This window comes from Pocillopora verrucosa, chromosome 4, assembly GCF_036669915.1.
Source record: "Pocillopora verrucosa isolate sample1 chromosome 4, ASM3666991v2, whole genome shotgun sequence".
NCBI lineage: Eukaryota > Metazoa > Cnidaria > Anthozoa > Scleractinia > Pocilloporidae > Pocillopora > Pocillopora verrucosa.
In genome coordinates this window covers 26,116,040-26,130,928 of record NC_089315.1, presented here as the reverse complement: position 1 = coordinate 26,130,928, position 14,889 = coordinate 26,116,040, and the positions used below count along the sequence as shown (strand labels likewise).

General features: G+C 38.0%; 1 protein-coding gene across 1 annotated transcript; it reads left to right on the top strand.

Moving 5' to 3' along the window:
* Window positions 1–11,172: 11,172 nt before the first annotated feature.
* On the top strand, window positions 11,173–14,473 carry LOC131779278 (uromodulin-like). The gene is made up of 8 exons (XM_066165417.1): window positions 11,173–11,209; window positions 11,350–11,499; window positions 11,635–11,757; window positions 11,979–12,098; window positions 12,309–12,574; window positions 12,825–12,987; window positions 13,576–13,698; window positions 14,106–14,473. The coding sequence occupies exons 1-8, from the start codon at window positions 11,173–11,175 to the stop codon at window positions 14,471–14,473; spliced, it is 1,350 nt and encodes a 449-aa protein (XP_066021514.1).
* The last annotated feature ends 416 nt before the right edge of the window (window positions 14,474–14,889 follow it).

Sequence of the window (14,889 nt, the reverse complement as noted above, 5' to 3'; positions counted from 1 at the left end):
AACTTTCCTTTATTAATCAAGAAGATGGAGGCGCTTGCTTCGTTGTTTCCTGTATTTCTTCTGTTCTTTCTTGCATGCTTTCGCTTGCTTGCTAAGTTTTTCTCTTCCTATCTTTCTTTATTTTCACCTTTCCTTCCGTCTTTCTCTCCTCTATGTTTTTTATTCCTTGTTTTCTCTGATTACACCGCTTTGATTCCGTAGATGTTTACGAGTGTATAAGGAACCATTCTTGTCAAATAAATAGCAGCTGCACAAACATCAGGGGATCACGATTTTGCACTTGTCAGGCTGAGGTAATTACTGATGGAAGCAACTGTACAGGTACTATATTTTTCTTTGGTTTATGTGAATATGTATTCACCTAAGAGTTTACTTTCATCGCTACCGTTAGGATCTTGGGGTGGTGGTGGGGAGTGGCTGTCTGCGCAGGCCTCTGATGGCCGACAGCCCCCTGATTGGTTGGATTAGGATGGAGGCTGGAGGGAGAAACCTCGTAACTGTTCGCGGTCCATAAAGTGCAGTAACGGTGTCAACGGAAAATTGTCATCATATCACGTAGTTTTCTTACGATGCCGTTTGTCTTATTTATTTTAGAAAGAGATCGGACAATGATGTTCCCACAGTACTACAACTTTCCCGAAAAACGTTTAGTGAATCATCTTATCCATAGCGCAAACGTGAAGAACTTAGATGACTGCGTACTTTTTTGTTACCTGAACGACTGCTGCGTCAGTCTAAACTTCAAGAAAAATGCAGAGTATGGAGAAATAGGTTATATCTGTGAAGTAAATAATGCCACTCATCTTGAATATGAATTCGATCTGATAACTGACAAGGATTTTTATTATCACGGTTCGAAGGTGAGTGATTACTCAGATTCTGAAACGTGCCTTTTCGATCTTTTTGGGTAAGCTTTAACACGCTTGTAATAATTCAATCTCACTGACTCTTAAATTATTTTTTGTTCTGTATTCATTCATCTTCAATTTTTCGCTACATGATTCGTTCGCCTACATATTTAATTTTTCATGCGTACCTTCAATCTTTCTTTCGTCATTTTCTTTACCCTTTCAGTCATTTCATCTTACTGTAATTCTGTTTCCTTTAGAGTGCCTGCGGTAAGAATTCACCGTGCCAAAATAATGCAACTTGTCAGTCTGGTTTCACATCAAAGGGATATCGATGCTTATGTCCTCTTGGATTCAAAGGTGAAGACTGTGAAAAAGGTACGTTTCAGAATAATTTTGCAAAAATTTCAATATAATTTTTATGTTAATATGCACGACTGCCACCATGGTAGTTAACGTAGCTTTGGAATTTTCTTAATTCTATCTAGTGCTTTCTTTGTTTTAATTTTCTTTTGAGCGCAATTTGCGTAAGCTATATGGGCATTGAAAGAACGATGACAGACTAATTTTTGGGCCTTTAATAAAAGATGTCTAACTCCCTCTTCATCCCATCTCCTCTCCTTCTTTCATTTTGTAACAAGTATCGACGAACGCAACTGAACAACTCCTCGCAAATGTCAAGTGTTCCTACTTATTATAACATTCGTCTGTACCTGCGAACCTGGATTTATCAGAAATAGGCGAAATTGTACAGACGCAGCCAGCAGTTTCTTCTTTGTCTTTGATGCCCTTGTAACAAAGATGGGGCTTTTGCTCGTCTTTCAGCAGTTCTGGCGGCAAAAGTGAAACGTCGCCAAATTGTATAGCATTCTAACGATCTCCCATTTGATCAGTGTGATGACGTCCGGCAGGGCATTTTATCGGCAATACCGCAATAATTTATTCCTTTCATTTTTTTTCTTTCTGTGATTAGATATTGACGAATGTAAAACGAATCTTTCCTCTTGCCACGTAAATGCTGACTGCCTAAACACCATTGGATCGTATGTTTGTCGTTGTCACACTGGATACATTGGAGACGGCAAAAATTGCAGCGGTAATTAAATTGTCTTCTACTTTTTCTCTAATGTTATAAAAAATAACCACGATCTTACAGCTGTGGCATGTTGAGTTCAAATCTGATGATAAAAGTAGCCATAGAGTGATGATACACTCTCGCTTACTTCGAGGTGTTTTCTAAAAAAACACACAAAACAATTGTAAGTTTTTTTCGGTTTGCCTTTCAGTTGATGTATGCCAACTCCACACTGTTCTGGAAGATTATGACAGAGACGTTAAGTACCGAACCCCGCCTGGAGGGGAAAAATGTGACTGTAATCTGTATCATGGTTGGTATCGCTTCCTGAACATTTCAGGAATAACAATGCCGACCACATGTCCACATCCTTTCACTTGCGGTACAGTATATCTAGTTTGGTTGATGGGCGGTCATCCCACAGTGGAAGACGGAGAAGTTGCTGGGTAGCGTGCTTCAGCAAGAACTCAGAGTGCTGTAAAGTATTCTACCTCATTAGGGTGAGGAATTGTACTTCCTTTTACGTCTAATTTTTGAAACCAACCGTTTGTCCGTACCGTTACTGTTTCACATACAACTAAATATTACAGAACAATGGATACAGCCACTTTTGTCCAGGTTTGATCGTAAGTATCGTTTAGTACCAGCTTCATTATTTATCTACTGGTCCTTTATATGCCTTCATTTTGACAAAATTATTAGTAGAATACCCTCATGAAAGCAAAAATAAAATAACAAGGACTTGTGGATAAACATTTTAGAGAGCTTTCAGTAAATGACAGCATCATGCGTAAGAGCTATTGTTTCATAAAGAACTGAATATGTTTGAAATACTCGTCGCTATAAAATAAGTAGCTACATTCACAAAATACAGGTATCAGGATAAGATAAAATGTAATGAAACCCTAGAAAAGTAAACCGCCATGTTGCTGAACCAAGTTATCACGGCGACATTGCCATCTTGGCACGATAAGAGACAAATGATGCACATTTTTTATTTAAGCAGTAAATCGTGTTTGCCTTGCTCCCAACACGTGGTTTTGAACTTCAGTTGGTAGCGGCCCCGAGGCACGGGTGCGTAGCCCTTCGAAGCCTAAATTTTAATGTTTTTTTTTATACTTCTGTCCTGCATTCTCTTAGATTGAAGTTTTTCTAGGAGGATCATTACTTCACTTGAATATAAATGATGCTTTCACCGGCTGCGCGCGGTGAACATATCATCTTTTCAAATAGGATAGATTTCGGTACTTCATCAATATCTTCATAATAAATTGATACTCGTCACTATTCAATAAGTAGATACAATCACAAAATACAATTACCAGGATATTTATAGTCAGATGTAAGATGGAAGGTTCTTTAAAGAGATTCAAACTGTGTCTATCCTCAAGTAATGAGGTAAGGTGAAGTCGGAGTTGAATTCTAAGCTGCAAAATCAACAACAGTTATAATTTCAGTTTCCAAGATAATTTTTGGTGACATTTTCAGTATTGTGAGTGTTTTATATAGTTTTGGAAATGAATAACTCAGTACCCTTAGTCATGAGATCTGTAATGTTGCAAGCATTATAAGTAGTATTCCCTGATTCTCTTTGATTAATATTAATAAAAATAATAAATAAATAAATAAACAAGTGATAATAAGCAATTGTCGATAATATTATATTACAGTGATCGATGATAGCAGAATTTACGACAAATCATTAAGCAAGGCTGATGTAGATATTTCTTTTGCCAGAAAAATAGTTAGATATGTTTTATTTATGTTAAGATCATTATGACATTGCGTGACTTTTGAAGTATTGTTAATTTAGCAATTTGATTGTTTGCACTGATTGCTGTATTGTTTAATTTTGATTCGATTAAACTTGCCAGCTTTGAAATTTAACACATTCTTGTCATGTATACCTTACGCTACTCGCACTCATGCAGGCACGAACAGACCTAACCTTTAGAAACATGCCGGATTACAGTGGCAGGTTATTGTCGTGAAATGTTACTTTATTCGCAATTTTACCATGGCGGCCTGTCTTTCCCTACGACGAATGTCAAGTTTGTAGTCCTTATATAAGGCAGCCACGATCCCTCTACTTCCGAATTTATTTTTCCTACTCAATGTACTTCCGTAAACTCAATTTTTAAAACACGATATCCCCCTATCCCTCAAGGTATAAGTCACAATTTTTGGTTTTCAAACCGTCAAAATAAAATGCCGACTGCAGCCGAAGGGTCTCTGGCGTTTTCGCCGATGCTTACCCCCGTTCTGGTAGCATGAATAGACTGCAACTATTGCTCTACCCGTCTTAATAGAATCCCGTCTATAAACAAGGTTACCCTCGGCATTTTTTCATGTTTCCCTAACGTTTTAAAAGTACGTATTTATACTCTTTGAATGAGGAGAGGCACTGTGAAGGAAAACAGTTCTGCCACAATCTAGCACACCAGCCACAAAGTCCCTGCTTCCCCTACTACAGCATAGTTAAGGCTGGGCGAAATGTACAGGCTTAGTATAAATGTGGAATGTGAACTAAAGCTTAGATTGAAAAACAACTTATGATTATTCACTTATGACCCCGAGTGGTCATATGTTAAAGTGGGCCACCACATGGGAAACTCCGAGGAAAACGTCTGTTAAAAAATGAATTTATACTTTTCTTAAGATTTTCGCGAATGGCTGGATTTCCTTACTGTCTTCAACAACGCAGACCGCAACTTCAGCATAACATATGAGCGAAGCGTTGCGGCTTAAATAGAAACGAAGATGATTCGCCTTTTAGTATGCCGGTTTTCAGACCTCGCAAATTCTGATGCTTTTATTTTGTTGTCTTGCAGAGAATGGCTAGAAATGTAAATGATTTTAAAAGGCGCATGCTGAAGTATTATTTACTCAATAACTCCTTTGTTTAGCCACGTTCTCATTGCCGTTGTCGTGGTTTGTTTTAGGACTCCACTAGGAAAAGTCATACCCGTAACGGTAGCAGTTCTGCCTATATTTTCTTTTTATTTTCTCCAGAGAACCCCATTTCAAGGCCGATTCATCGGTTCCAGCCTTTTTTTAAAAGAGCATAGATGATCAGACTACAGAAGGAAATTTGTCTACTTGTTGTTGATGCTACCGTCTTTTATCTTAATAAGGGGTTTAAGAACAAGTCTCTGTAAGAATCAAACATCTTGGGAAATGAAAATTTTCAACCCCCCTTCAAATTTTGCATGCAGTTAGGAACTCAGGGGGATGCACAAAAATGCCCTTTTTGAAGGTGGCAGCACTCTTGTTGCCACGGTAACAACGGCTGCTAGTTCGAGTTCTGGGGCCTCATTTTCATACCAAAACGTCGCAAAAAAAAGAGTGAAATATTTATTTCTCTATCTCAAGCTAAATATAACATTACAAATTGGCACTTCTACCATACATTGTAACATCATTCGTCTTCACTTTGACATATTTAATTTTCCCTGAGAGTGAATGTGAACACACCAATAGATTATTCATCTCGGTACAGTTTCGGTCATTTTTGTTGTCGGGTAAAACAGGGAAAACGTTTATCTGAATTTCTCCAAAAGTACACCTGTTCTGGAACTGAAACTACCCACCTAGCTGGTTATAATATTCTAGTTTTTAAATATGTAAAAATCACTGCGGGCCTGCCTCTACTTTTTACAGGGGCAATTCGCGAAAAAAGCTCAATATCAGATATTGTATGATTTGGCGATGTTTACATCTAATGTTCTCAACAACAAACGTTTCAGACAAATGAAACGTGCGAGGCTTTGAAAAAATGTTATCTTATGAGCAATATCCCGAGGAGAAATCTCGCCTCTGGTTGTCATCTTTTAAAAAGATTGGTTAACCTTCATGGAGAACAACTCGACGTAACCACAAACATATACCTTAAATCGTGTGCATATCATCCAGATTCCGAGTGCTACACCTTCTTTCATAGGAATTTGAGTGATCCGAAATCCTCTGAAGATACACTGTTATACTTGTATGACATTGGAATAATGTTGAAGTCGGCTGATCTATACGAAACTATCCTGACACCGGTCATTTGTCATAAACATGTACGTTATCACGATGGCGTAACGCTGTATTTCTCCATGAAGTTTCCATCGGTCGCTCCAAAGAAGACGAGAAATGGATATTTTTCATATATGTCCGCAGGTTTCCGCTTTCTGAAGTAAAAACAACCAAAAAAAGAAGAGGAAAACTTCGATTGAACGCTCGTAAACACTGAGAATCTGAGAGCAGAAATCGCAACTTGTCAGCGGCAGTACTACATGTAAAACCCAGTCACCACAACGACTCGCGCGAAAATCATCACAATGTGGAGATTTTTAACTACTCAGTATCCCTGCAGTACAGCAGGCGGAACAGGGATTTCATCACAATCAATTTCCAAAAGTGTAGCTGAGGCCGACTTCAACATGTTTCCAATGTATGGTAGAAGTGCCAATTTGTAATGTTGTATTTAGCTTGAGATAGAGAAATAAACATTTCACTCTTTTTTTTTTCCACGCTTTTGTATGAAAATGAGACCCCAGGCCTCGAACAAGCAGCCGTTGTTACCATGGCAACAAGAGTGCTGCCACCTTCAAAAAGGGCATTTTTGTGCATCCCCCCCTGAGTTCCTAACTGCATGCAAAATTTGAAGGGGGGTTGAAAATTTTCATTTCCCAAGATGTTCGATTCTTACAGAGACTTGATCTTAAGACACGGCGGCAACGGCAACGGAAACGGGAACATCACTAAAAAAAAAACCGTTTTAATGAGTAGAACAATGGCTGTGCACGTGCGTTATAAATCTTCGTAAATTTCATTGCGTCCTTTGTAAAATAACAACGCGGGATGACCAAACTTTGCGTCGTCTGGAGAACGACGACGGTTAATTTTTTTAAATTACCATTTCTAATTTAACGCTGTGTCCCATATTCAGATAAAGTATCGCGAGATGCGTAAGTAAAGTATAGGTTCATTTTTTAACCGAAGTTGTCCACGGCGTCACTGTCGTCGTTTCTAAAACTCCCTACTATCGAACAACACTTTAACCACCAGAAGAACTGACACTCTAATGTGTCGATCAATTCGAAGCTTTAATATACCCCACGGGTAACCAAGGCGTATTTGCACTTTTGAAGATTGGTTCGTTCAAACTCACATTAACTTTATATATGAGAAATTCAATGATTTTGCCTTAGCTGCAGTTAATCAACCTTGTTAAAAGGAAGCACCTCTCTTCTCTATCCATTTCACCTCGAGTTGTGTTGCCACCTACAAAGCATCTCACATTTCGTTTGCAGATATATTTAAAATTGTGCTTAGTCCCATAAGCAATCGTTTCAAAAAGGCGACATTTAGACAGTATATGTTTCTAAGTACCCAGAATTTCTCCATGTATTTAATAATGAAAACTTTTGCCCATAAATGCCGGATATGTCATTTCCGAGGTGCGACAAATAAAAATGTGTGTTGGTCAGCTCACACCTTCGACGCTCGATTCACTTTAACTCTACCGCGTGCTTTATGAAAAATGCGCACATCTCCCCTGTTTGAAACTCAGTTTACACCAAGAATTTAATTTATTAATGGCTGGTTTTGAAACATTAATGACACGGTGACCCCCATGGTGCTCATGCCACAATTGTGCTGTAAATCTCCTCTGTTTAATTTAGCAAGGGTTTTGGGGTAAAAGAGCATAGAGAGGTATAAGAAAAGGGTTATTTTCTAAGTTATTTTCTATTGTTTTTTAAACACATTGAATTGGATGCAACTAAATCACTGAAGCGTTTAGGTCACATTTAAGGAACAACGACAAGTTTTAATACGCTTTACGATTTGTGTTTGAGTTGTAATGTATATTCAATGCCACTTTGTTTGGTCTAAAAGAGGAAAAGAAGCCGGAAGAGACAACTGGATGCTTCTTTCTACTGTATGTAAGAATGTTTTCGTATTGTCACAGAGGCAGTAAGAGGCAAAATACAGTTTAAGTGTCCAGAAAGGAGAATTATCCTAGCTAGCCTCAATATACTGAAATATTTTTATTTGTCCTTTGTCACGCGAATAAGGAGGGTTTTTAACACCTGCCTCGAGTTGATATTGGATAACAGCTAATTATCTGTCAATCACACGTTTAGTATTGTCTGTTTTGGCTGTAACCATAGTTGCAGAGCGACACATCCTGGAGACAGCATTCTTTTCTCAAAAGTGTTGCAAACAGAAAAGTTTTGATGCGAATTCATCTCTGAGCGCAAAGTTTAAAACAAATACAAGAAGCGCTCTTTCGGAATCCTTATCATTTATTTTTTTTGGCAACAATCTGTTTTTCTAGCGCACGGTTTGGTATTGTCCGTTTTGGCTGCAACCAAAATTGCACAGCGACACATTCTGGGAAGAGTATTCTTTCCTTAAAGGTGTTCTACTCCTAAGGAGGAAGTACAGAGAACGAATAACATCCCAAAAGGTAAGCTTGTCTTTGACGTCGTAAGGCTTCATGCAAACTACTGAGTACTCTTTTCTACCCCTTTCTTTTTGGAGTCGAATGGAGAATTTAAAAAACAATTCTAGTTCCCGAAATAATTAGATTGGTGAACCCTCAAGCTTAAATAACGCTTTAGTTCATCAGCAATACATTTTGGGCGCTAAAGTTTGACAACTGGTCGATATGATTGGAGTTTCTTCCCTGCTTTTTCTCTAAAAAGCTAAGAATTTGCAATATGTTTAATCCTCTAATGCCTCATCAATTAGATTAACATGTCTATTAAATTTGCTCGATAAGAGAGTGAGGTCAGAGTGAAAAGGGAAAGTTTAAACAGAATAAATGTAAATATTTTTGAAAAATTCCGCTCCTCTTATGTTAATTGTTCGCAACGCTAACAAATTAATGTTTGTCAGACGTCAATACTTGACGAGGTGGCAGGAACCTTTGAAAACGAAAAGTTTGAGTCAGGAAAGAAAAAGAGGTCTCAGATGGACTGCCGTCGTCCTTGTGAACCCAGCCTCACACATTTGAGCAAAAAAATTGAATTTTTCGTTTTGACGCGGGCTCATTAAAGTGATGCATCATTATTCTATTATAGAGCTATGGCCTTACCTCCCCCCCTAATACATTCAAAGCCTGTTTGACACCTATTCTAAAGGATTTGTTTTACAATGTTTTTCGAACAAGATAAATTTTGAAGCTTTTTGTCAAAGGGCGGTGTTATTGCGGTATCGTCAAAACTTCGAAAGCTGAGTAAAATTAATCTTTTCCATGTCGATGTGTTAGGCGTCTTCTGTTTTCCATAATGACTTTCTCGTGTGTGTGTTGAAGATTTAAGCCGTATTTTATGTGGTCTACTCTAAACAGTTTTAAACTAGTAAGCATTCCCTGCTTTCAAAAGACTCAGGGAACAATCAACCATGATTTAGAATCATGTCGTAACCTTGCAGTGTGTCGACTGGTAATAAAAACAGTCCGATTATGGCAGACAGTCAATTTTGTGTCAAGGAGAGAGGAAAAGTAAAAGTCTCATGTGTCATGTTCTCGTCTCACCAATTTCACTATTCTTATCATGTTAAGGCCATCATTTTCTTAGCTTAACGACAACTACTTCAAACGCCATATGTAGGGAACATGTCTCTGAAAGGTTTCAGGACGTGCCTTTTTCTCTGGATATTAAAGGATGAAGAAAGTTCTGCTCTTAGTTATAAAGCGATGAGTCTAAGAATATTTTTTTGCAGTCTTGATGATTTATTTCAAGCGGTATACAGAGAACTACAGTGATGTATCACTACAATTTGAAGGGGACATTTTGCTGCATGGGTCTCACAAAAAGAACGGATCTTGGTTACCAGCCTAACTTAGAGTTCGAACAATAGCGAACTTAGAGATCGCTATTGTTTCAAGTTTTGTTAATGCATTGGGAAAAATTTACCTTGGCGACTGGCCAACAGGTGGATGAAAACATATGATATTTTTTCCAACTTTTATTGGTGTTGGCCATAAACAAAACAAAAAAAAAGTGACGCTCACTAAATCTTGTGAACAAAGTGATGTTTTATTACAATTGGAAAGAGACTTTTTGCTGCATGGGTCTCACAAAAAGAACGGATCTTGGTTACCAGCCTAACTTAGAATTCGCTATTGTATCAAGTTTCGTCAGTGCATTAGGAAAAATTTACCTTGGCGACTGGCCAACAGGTGGATGAAAACATATGATATTGTTTCTTAACCTTTATTGGTGTTGGTCATAAAACAAAACAAGAAAAAAGCGACTCTCACTAAATTGTGAGAACAAAACCATATGCACATGATGGTAAAAAGTTCTTAAATTTGACAAATGAAGACAAGAGACCTGCTGATGAGGACCGAAAAGAACAGTTATGATACGAATTCATCTCTGAGCACAAAGTTCAAAACAAATACAAGAAGCTCTCTTTCGGAATCTTTATCATTTTTTTCGGTAACGATCTGTTTTTACAGCGCACGGTTTTACAATCTAGTCTAAGTTAGTTCGGCAGTAATTGTAAGGACAACTCGTTAAACAACGTTAAATAGCTAGTTTAGACTAGTTGACAAGAATAAATCATTCCTTGTCAACTTTACCGGTTGGAATTTACCCTGAAAGGACTCTGAAACCTTTGGAAATAGTTTTTCAATGTTCGTTTATCTACAACGAGGCAATGCATTTAATTCAATTTTGCCGATTCAACAGATGAAAAGAATTATGCTGTGGATATTTCGCCACTTACCAGTCCTCCTCTTCCTCTCTACTATTGAGTATGGAAATGCTATTGATCAATGCAGGACAGAGGTAAACATACAAGGTATGGCTCTCAAGCGATCCGTCTTTAAAAGGTGGTCGGTGGCGGCTCCACATCTCTGCGATGTGAAATGTGGACAAGAGATCACGTGTCAGAGCTATAACTACAATAGAAAATATAAGATATGTGAATTAAATAACTGCACCAAGGAAGCAAGACCGCAAAATTTCTTCTCAGCACCTGCATGGTTTTACATCCGGCGACTGAACGGCAGAGGTAAGTAGGCAGAGATAAGAGTACGATGTATCTTCCTCATTCAGACTCTTATCAGCAATACTCTCTATCCTTGACAAACTCCGTCTCTTCTTGGATTATCATTGCCCAACTTTTGCTTCTTTCTCTTGTTGTGTACTCTGCTTCAAATTGAAGGTAGATTTGCACCTGACAAAAAAGGTTCTCATTTGAAGGATATCGTCGTGTTTTTACTATTATATTGTTAGAATTACGATAATGAATGTCATTACCCTTGCAATCGTCAACCCTCTCGGTTAAGTTCATATTCTTGATACTTTTCTCATTCATGCCATGTGAATTTTTCATTTACTTTGTTGTTGGTTCTGAGAAACAACGGAAAAAAACTATTCCGCCTAAAACATAACAAAACAAACAACCATACTTTCATTGCAGCTCCCTTGGGTTCTATTTCTGATTTACCAGCGTTGTCTTGTCGCGAAATAAAGGCGAGTGAAGGAAAAGACACTATCAGCGGCAAGTACTGGCTGGATCCAACCAGCAGTGGGAAGGCAGTATTGATTTACTGCGACATGATTAACGAGGGTAAGCGGCAGTCTGTGAACAAGTAGCTTTAAGGGTTTCGTTTTAGTTTTGGTTTCTTTTTCATTTGAATAAAGCCAGTTTCAATTTCTTTTCTTTCTCTTTGGCTTGAATAACTGTTTCTCCCCTGCATTTTAGATACGGATGAATGCAAAGAAGACAACCATGACTGCGACCCGAATGCAAACTGTACTAACACTTATGGTTCCTATAAGTGTACATGTACGGAAGGGTACACTGGTGATGGGCACTCATGTGCGGGTAAAGTTACTTACCCTTGTTAATCAAGATGATGAAAGCACTTGCTTCATAGTTTCCTGTCTTTCTCCTGTTCTTTCTTGCATGCTTTCGCTTGCTTGTTAAGTTTCTCTCTTCCTATCTTTCTTTATTTTTATCTTTCCTTCCGTCTTTCTCTCCTCTTTTTTTACTTTTTATTTTTTTCATTCCTTGTTTTCTCTAATTACACCGCTTTCATTCCATAGATGTTTACGAGTGTATAAGAAACCATTCTTGTCAAATAAATAGCAGCTGCACAAACATCAGGGGATCACGATTTTGCGCTTGTCAGGCTGAGGTAATTACCGATGGAAGCAACTGTACAGGTACCATCTTTTTCTTTGGTTTACGCTACAGTTAGGATTTAATGGTGGTGGGTGAAGGGGAGGGGGGGGCGCTGTCTGCGCAGGCCTTTGATATTCGACAGCCCTGATTGGTTGGATTAGGATGGAGGCTGAAGGGAGAAGCCGCTGTTCGCGGTCTATAAAACGCAGGAACGGTGTTGATGATGATGCCGTTTGTCTGATTTATTTTAGAAAGAAATCGGACAATGATGTTTCCACAGTACTACAACTTTCCCGGAAGACGTTTAATAAATCATGTTATCCAAAGCGTAATCGTCAATAACTTGGATTACTGCGTACTTTTTTGCTACCTGAACGACGACTGCGTCAGTCTGAACTTCAAGAAAAATGCAGAACTTGGGGGAATAGGCTATATCTGTGAAGCAAATAATGCCACTCATATGAAATATGACGGTGATCTGATACATGATGGCGATTTTTATTATCACGGTTCGAAGGTGAGTAATTGGTTACTCAGATTCTGAAACGTGTCTTTTTGTTCTTTTTGGGAAAGCTTGAATGCGCTTGTTATTCAATCTCATTGACTCTTTAATTTTTTCTTTGGTTCTGCATTCTTTAATCTTTTCGCTATATGGTTAGTTTGCCTTCATATTTAATCTATCACGTGTACCTTCCATCTTCCCTTCGTCATTTTCTTTACCCATTCAGTCATTCATTTGACCTTACCGTAATTCTGTTTTCCTTTAGAGTGTCTGCTATAAGAATTCCTTGTGCCAAAATAATGCAGTTTGTCAGTCTGGTTTTACGTCAAAGGGATATCGATGCTTATGCCCTCCTGGTTTCGAGGGTGAATATTGCGAAAAAGGCACGTTTCAGAATCATTTGGCAAAAATTTCAATAGGATTTTTATGTTAATATACACGACTGCCACTATGGTGGTTAACGTAGCTTTGAAATTTTCTTAATTTTATCAGGTGTTTTTTTGTTTTAATTTTTGTTTTCCATGTTTCTCTTGAGTGCAATCTGCATAGGTTATATGGCTATCGGAAGAAAAATGACAGACTGACTTTAGCGCCTTTAATAAAAAATATCTCCTTCCTTCTTTATCCCTCCTCCTCTCCTTCTTTCAGTCTGTAACAAGTATCGAGGAATGCGCCTGAACAACTCCTCGCAATTGTCACGTGAAGCTACGTATAATAACATTCGTCTGTACCTGCAAACATGGATTTATCAGAGATAGGCGAAATTGGACAGACGCAGCCAACAATCTCTTCTTTGTTTTTAATGCCCTTATAACAAATATAGGACTTTTGCTCGTCTTTCAGCCCAGTTCTGGCGGCAAAAGTGAAAAGTCGCCAAATTTATAGCATTCTGACGATCTTCCTTTCTATCAGTGTGATGACGTTCGCCTTGGCATTTTATCGGCAGTACCGCAATAATTTATTTCTTTTCATTTTTTTACTTTTAAAATATATTTCTAACATCTGTGATTCCTTAGATATTGACGAATGTAAAACAAATCTTTGCTCTTGCGATGTAACTGCTGACTGCCTAAACACCATTGGATCGTATGTTTGTCGTTGTCACACTGGATACATTGGAGACGGCACCAATTGCAGAGGTAATTAAATTGTCTTCTACTTTTTCTCGAATGTTATAAAAAATAACCAAGATCTTACAGTTGTGGCATGCTGAGTTTAAATCTGATGATAAAAATAGCCATAGAGTGACAATTCACTCTTGCTTACTTCAAGGTATTTTGTAAAAAAAACACACACACAAACAAATATTGGCTTCAGATGGATTCTCTTTTGTCACTTTCCTTTTTCGTAACCATTGAATAATAATAATAAGCCCTCCCCGAACTGCAGTTAATTTTCACTTGTAGAGGGCAAGAAAAGGAACAGCAGGAGAGAGGAGCATGTCCTCTCTTGGAGAGAGTGGTTCATAAACGTTTCTGATCTGTTTTTACTAAGGCTAATGGTGTAAAAGTGTTAATTGTAATTTTTTTTTTGGTTTACCTTTCAGCTGATGTGTGCCAATTCTACACTGTTCTGGAAGATTATGACAGAGACGTTAAGAACCAAACTGGATATATAAAATGTGACAATAATCTGAACTCCGGTTGGTATCGCTTCCTGAACATTTCAGGAATAACAATGCCGACTACATGTTCACCTCGTTACACTTGCAGTACACTATATCCAGGTTGGTTGATGGGCGATCATCCCACAGTGGATGAGGGAGAAGTAATAAGGACCGTCTGCTTCTGCAACGGCTTAGACTTGTACTGTAAGAGAACATCCACCATTAAGGTGAAGAACTGCAGTTCCTTTTACGTCTACCATTTAGTACGAACCTCATGTCCGTATCGTTACTGTTTCACGTACAACTAAATATTACAAAACTATGGATACAGTCACTTTTGTCCAGGTTTGATGGCAAGTATCTTTTAGTGCGAGCTTTACTATTTATCTACTGGGCTTCTATGTCCCTTTATTTTGATTAAATTAATCAGGTAGAATACCCTCGTGAAAGCGAGAAATGACAAAGACTTGTGAATTAACATTTTAGTAGAAAATGACAGCATCATGTGTAAGAGCTATTGTTTCATAAAGAACTGAATATGTTTTAAATACTCTTCGCTATAAAATAAGTAGATACACTCACAAGAGATAGGTATCAGGATATGATAAAATGTAATGAAACCCTTCGTGAAAAGTAAAAATGCCACGTTGCTGAACCAGGCTATCACGGCGACATTGCCATCTTGACGCGATAAGAGACAAATGATACAATTTTTTTTTAAGCA

Excerpts from the sequence above, each read along its gene's own strand:
- LOC131779278 (XM_066165417.1), top strand. The coding sequence starts at position 11,173 with ATGAATGTCATTACCCTTGCAATCGTCAACCCTCTCG. Across the intron at positions 11,500-11,634 it reads CTGCGACATGATTAACGAGG|ATACGGATGAATGCAAAGAA; the intron begins GTAAGCGGCAGT and ends CCTGCATTTTAG. Across the intron at positions 12,988-13,575 it reads AATTTCAATAGGATTTTTAT|ATATTGACGAATGTAAAACA; the intron begins GTTAATATACAC and ends GTGATTCCTTAG.